At 59.0% G+C, this 6,000-nt stretch overlaps 1 protein-coding gene across 5 annotated transcripts in view; it reads right to left on the bottom strand.

The window, feature by feature from the left end:
- LAMB3 (laminin subunit beta 3) overlaps positions 1-6,000 on the bottom strand; it is a 61,758-nt gene that overhangs the window by 8,993 nt on the left and 46,765 nt on the right. For all 5 annotated transcript variants that reach the window (XM_040636383.1, XM_040636381.1, XM_040636384.1 and 2 more), the window contains 8 exons: positions 5,721-5,909; positions 4,395-4,550; positions 3,862-4,058; positions 3,424-3,535; positions 2,220-2,598; positions 849-1,009; positions 503-723; positions 25-222 (listed from right to left, as the gene is read on the bottom strand). In XM_040636383.1, the coding sequence (XP_040492317.1) occupies positions 25-222; positions 503-723; positions 849-1,009; positions 2,220-2,598; positions 3,424-3,535; positions 3,862-4,058; positions 4,395-4,550; positions 5,721-5,909 (1,613 nt within the window). The remainder of the gene's footprint in view (positions 1-24; positions 223-502; positions 724-848; positions 1,010-2,219; positions 2,599-3,423; positions 3,536-3,861; positions 4,059-4,394; positions 4,551-5,720; positions 5,910-6,000) is intronic.

Below are 6,000 nucleotides of genomic sequence, written 5' to 3'. Positions count from 1 at the left end.
CCCCCCCCCCCCGGCTGGACCTACCATCTGCCGGGTCTGCTGGAGCTGGGCATCGAAACCCTGCAGCTGCTGGGCCACCTGCCCCGCCATCCGGAAGGCCCCACCCGCCCTGGGGAGGGCACCTCTGCAGTGAGGGCCACATGCCGTGCCATTGTCTCGGGGACACAGCTCTCCAGGGCACGCTCCTGGGGTACAGGCTGTCTGCCTGGAGCCCCCGCAGAGCTGTGGACAGAAGGAGGCGTCAAAGAGGGTACCCAAGGCTCTTCGACAACCACTCCCATCCCACACCCAGGGAACAAACAGCCAGACATCTCCATGGCAACCAGGCACCAGAAACTTGTTTCCTTGGCAACCACTGAGCACACCGTGAGGGGCCAAAGATCAGGATGGGTGGGGGGGCAGGGCAGGTTCACACGGCCCTAGGAGGAAACCCAGCAGCAGCTGGCGAGTGACAAACTGGGGCAGGGGGATCCAGGAAGTGGGGTTCCATGCCATGAGTCACCTTGTTGATGGTGGGTGTCAGATCAGGCAAGGAAGCCATCTCCAGCCTCAGGGCCGCCAGCTGGGGACTGCTGACTCCGGCCCCTCCTCCCAGCTGACCCTCCAGCCTCTCTGCCTCTCTCCGGCTGTTCCTGAGCTGCAAGAGCAGGCGAGAGCCGTCGGCCATCTGCTGAGCAGCCTGGGAGGACCGCTGGTAGGCTGCGGTCAGCACCCGGAAGGCCCCTGGGGGAAGACAAGAAGGGAACTGAGCCGCCCTGGCCCTGGAGGCCTGGAGATGGAGGGCCAGCAGGTGCGGAGCCGCGGTGTGGCGCGGCCTTGTGTGCCGCTGTCTGAGCAGCCCTCCTCACCTAAAGGATTCGCACCGCTTATCCTTTCAAACTGTTCCTTCTTGCTCTGATACAGAACGAGGAGGCGATTGAAGATTCTGTCCAGATTCTTCAGGTTTTCCGAGAGGGACAAGGGCTCCTCCTCTAAGGGCAGATCAGGCTGCAGGCCCTGGAGGGTCTGCCTGAGATGGGAGAAGAGCTTTCACTAAAATATGGGAGAGGGGCCGCCTCCCCAGAACCTGCTAGCCCCTCGGAGAAACCTCTCTGAGTCAGGAAAAAGAGAGGTCTTCAGCAAAGGCCGCAGAATGCAGACCCCACAGGCCAAGGAGGATTCTGGGGGACAAAGGCTCAGAGAGCCGCCACACGCTCCCTCCGTCCCTCAGCAGGCAGATCGCTGGTGCGACTCTACAGTCCTGGGCCTGCTGCCCCTCCCCAGAGCTGGCTTCCACGAGGAGCATCACCCTGCCCCCTCCCCCCCTGGCTCGCTGCAGGCCAACGCCAGCTTTACCACCTGCACCGCCTGCTCACCAGGCTCCCAGGTCTCTCCTCCGCAGCCCACACCTCCCCACGAGCACCCATGGCTGCCTCCCACTGGTCGTCTCCACCCAAAGCGGGTCAGGATCCACCAGCCCCGGCCTGCAACCATTCAGCTTTCAGAGATTCCTCTCTCCCCCCTTTGCTGGTCTACCAGCCACCAAGTCCCTCCTGCGGGCTTTGCATTCTTCACCTACAGGCTTTGCTCTGGCATGGAACGTCCTTCCATGGAACACCCTTCCGTGCCTGCTTTTTCAGCCTCCCAAATACCCATAGACTCGCTACTCAATTCTGAGACTTAGGTCAGTCACATACCTGAATGACTCTGGGCACCGAAAAGTCAGCTAGCGCTTGGGGAATGCAAACTAATTATAGAAACTTCCAGAACCAAACCTTCCTAAGAAAGCGCTTCTGCTGGTAAGAAGGAGGTGTGGGTGGGGCCGCTCCCATTCCAAAGGCAAATACAAGTTATTTTTAGAGCCCCTGCCTCGCGGATGCCCTGTACCAGGGTGACTAATGCAGAGGTGACTCTCTCCCACAGGCAGTGCTGGGCACTTGAAAGAACACTGGGGCTCCTGCCTGTGCTCCGAGTCCCCGCCCTGCCCCTCAGTGGCCGCGTGACTCTGTCACATCACCTATCTATCTGTGCCTGTTTCCCCACCTGCAAAACGGAAGTAATGACACCCACCACACCAACCTCACCGGACTGCTATGATAGTTCAAAGAGAGAGCGCGTGTGAAAATGCTCTGTAAGCTGTAAAGGGCTGTGCGAGTGGAGGGAAGGACCAGCGTGTGCCACTTCTGTGAAACCGCGTGACGTAATTCTTCCCGGTGCCCGGCAGGGAAAGGCAAGTTTACCTGATGGAGAAAATGGCATTGGCCACCTGGGATACCTCCTGCTCGGTGACCGAGGGACGGGAGAGGATTGCTTGGATCTGCTCCATCTTGCTCTTCGCATTGGCAATCCGGGAGGCGAGGCCGGGATCGTCCAGGCCCAGACCCGGCCGTAGGCTGGTGGTGGCATTTCGGAGGCTGCCGAGGCGCAGGGACTGCCCCCGGAGATCGGCATCGTAGATCTGGAAGCAAGGGTGGCAGGCCACGCACACTGGGTAGCGGTCACAGTAACCTCGTTGGCACTGGTCACAGCGGGGTCCGGTCAAGCCAGGGCGGCAGAGGCAGCGGCCCGAGGCCTTGTCACAGCCTGGGCCCTCGGTTCCCCGGAAGTCACAGTCACAGGCTAAGGCAGGTAAAGACGATGGTCAGGGTTGGGGGTCAGGAAGCTAAAGGCATGTGGTGGGGAGGGCCTGAAGCAAGGTCTGACCTCAGGGCCCATCTACAGGGCTTGGAACAGTAGGTGGTCAAGGCCAGAGTAGAATCACAGCAATGGCCGCAACGAAAGCAAGCCCTTACTTAGCACCTACTGTGTGCCAGGCGACAGGCGCTGCCCTAAGTTAGACACCTGCCTGCACACACAGTCACTCTGTGACAGAGTTAGCCACCCTCATTTTCCCACGCGTGTAGACAGGCAACAGGCACAGAGATACTAAGTGCAGTGTGCCCTCAGGAAACAGAGGCCCTGGGGGCAGTGACTGGCCCCAGCCACTCAGTAAGACAGAGGCCACACTGAGACCAGACCTGGGTCTGCACGCTCCGGGGCCCATGCTCTGTGGCTACCTGTCAAACGGACTCTGGGGAATCACACCTTTCCCCTCAGGATGCACTTTCTCCATCAAGGAAGAAGCTCCTCCCCCTCCCTGCCCTGGAGATGGCTTCTGGGACATGCTGTCTCAGGGAAACGGGCAGCGAAGCAACCCTCCGGTCTCGGGCACAGGCACAGGGGGACGGCCTGACATCTGGCAGCCCTGGGGCTGAGAAGCTAAGCCGACGGCTGGCGCAGTTGAGGGGAACATGCGTGCTCACGGGGCTGCCAGGGCCCACCCCACACGTCCCAATACGGGACGTCCTCCCGCACCACAGACCCTCCCGCGCGCCCTCTACCAACTGCCCACCCGAGCGCTCGCCCCCCGTGCCCCTGCATCCCCCCGCTCAGTGAAGCACCCACCACGGCATGTCGTGCCTGCATCTCCGTACGTCCGGTCGGGACACTGGCGTATGGCTGCGGCGCTGCACGTCAGGCCACTAAACCCTTCTCGACAGGGGCACTGCCCTGTGAACTGCGGGGGAGAGTACCGTGAGGGCACCTGCCTCGCAGGCCCGGCCGTGCCCTGGCATCGGGGCCTGCGTCCCAGATCCCCGGTCAGCACACAGGGTCCAGGACGCGCTGACGGCCTGCAGAGCAGGTGTGCTCCCCGAAACAAGGGCTCCCATTCAGAGCCGAGCTCAGAAGTCGAAGCCCCGAATGGCCCCGTAGAAGGCTCCGAGCCACACAGGGAGGGAGAATGGGTACAGTCTGACTTTGGGCAGCGTGGAGGGGAGACAGAGGCTGGTGCGCAGGCCCCCTTTCCTACGGAGGGACCCAGGGGGCCACTGCCTCCTATACCTGGTTGCACTGGGGGCCGAGGGAGTTGTGAGGGTCACAGGCACACGGCTCACAGCCCCGACCGCTAGCCAGCTTCCAGTAGTAGGGAGCGCACTGGTCACATTTGGGGCCCACCACGTGGGGCAGACACAGGCACTGCCCACTCTCCTCATCGCACGGCATGTCCCGACGAGACCCCAGGAGGCTGCAGTCACAGCCTGCAGGAGGGAGGGTTACTGAGCTCGCAAGACAACGAAAGCACACCCCTAGAGGACACACATCAGGGAGAGGGTCCAGCCTGGGAAAAGAACCAGGCAGGGTCATTCTTTCCAGATAACCTGGCTGACTCACAAGGCCAGGGCGCTTTCCTGCCCAGCACCTGACAGCTTGGCCGCCCCCCCCCCCACTCAGTGCCACCTTCTAACCCAGGCTTGTGCTGCCACCTGCTGGAGGCCCAGGGCACAGCACCCAGCACACAGCCCCGAGGTAAGTCAGGAGCCTGGGAGCCCACGCCATCTTCCCCATGCTGTCCCAGGCTGGGTCCCCCTACTCACGGTGGCAGCCCTGTGGGTTGGCATAGGTGAGTCCCGTAAATCCTGGCTTGCACAGGTCACAGCGCTCCCCCTGCACGTGCTCCTTGCACACGCACTGCCCAGTCACCGGGTCACAGGGAACCCCCGGCACTGCCCCATCGGGATCACACTCGCAGGCTGAGAGACAAAAGCAACCACCACAGTAAACATAACAAGGAAAGGCAGAAAGCGAAGAGCAGATTGTAGAAGCCAGACTGCCCAGTTCAGATCTTTACTCCACCACTTACTAGCTTATAACCTTACAACCTTGGTCAGGTGACTTAACCCCTCTGTGCCTCAGTTTCCTCACCTGTAAAATGGGTGTAATGATACAACTCTCATAGATTTCCTCTGAGGAATAAATGAGTCAACGAAAAGCAGACAGAACAGTGTTTGGCACATGTTAAGTACTACAGAGGTTTTTGTGGTCATTATTTCCCAAACAACTGCTATGCGCCAAGCACTGAGCTGGGCACGCTTGCCTGATGCCTTATGTAATCCTCATGACAACCCGGAAAGGTGGGAACACACTCAAGGTCACACAGCCAGTAACTGTAGGAAACAGAGGTCAACTTGTCTTTCTCTTTCCCTATACAAATAATAGCACCAGTAAGTGAACCAGCTTTCTCCCACCCCCACACCCAGACCTCTTGCAAGCCTTTCAAAATGCAGAGTCTTTCTCCATCTAAAAAGTCCTTCATGATTAACCCCGCCTGATTCAGATTGCTCCCGTCCATCTGCTCTCTCCTGTGCGAACGCACTGGCCTTGTGGACACGCTCAGTCCCTCCTGGCTGTTCCATGCAGATGTTCCTTCAGGAAACATTTCTTCGGCATCAGCTATGTGCCTGTCATGGCGCTAGGGCCTGAGGATATAGGACATAATCCCTGCCATGGAGGAGTTCTCAATACCGGCAGAGATCGAAAAACACAGAGCAAACCACATGACCACATGATAAAGGCAATAACACATACACGGACGAAGGGCTTAGGGTGCCTTTTTCTCGTGTGGTTTACATTGCCAAACAAGTGTCTGTGTTTCCTGACAGCAGGAACTGTCTCTTATATTTACTTTTGTCTCTTCTATGTCCAAAATAAGAGCCACATAATTATCGATTGACTGATTGATTGATGGTCCAGAGGGGTTAAGCGATTTGCTTAGAAATCCACAGCTATATTAAAACAACTGCCCACAAGTCCTGACAAACAACCAAGGCTTCGTGCTTCCTGAGGGTCGAGTGTCCTCAGGGACACATACGCTGCGGTGAGTGTGGGCAGATGACACACTGGCCCCCAGGGTCCCTACTCACGGATACAGGTCTCCTGAATGGGAGCGCCGGGACGCCGGTTGCGGAAATAGTGCAGCTGACACCGCTCACAGTTCTTGCCCTCAGTGTGGTCCCGGCAGTTGTCACACACGCCTCCGTTTGTCCCCTGGCTCGCAGCAAACACAGCTGGGTCGAAGTGACAGCTCTCTGAGTGCCCGTTGCAGTCACACCCTGAAAATGGAGATTCCCAGGGCTGACCGTAGACCAGCCCCACTTCCGTCCACAAAGCACGTTCCACACCAATGCACTGACATCTCTTACA

The sequence above is a fragment of the Ursus maritimus genome, unplaced genomic scaffold (genome assembly GCF_017311325.1).
Source record: "Ursus maritimus isolate PB19 unplaced genomic scaffold, ASM1731132v1 scaffold_2, whole genome shotgun sequence".
NCBI classification, from domain to species: Eukaryota; Metazoa; Chordata; class Mammalia; order Carnivora; family Ursidae; genus Ursus; species Ursus maritimus.
This window is presented reverse-complemented; position numbering and strand designations above follow the sequence as displayed.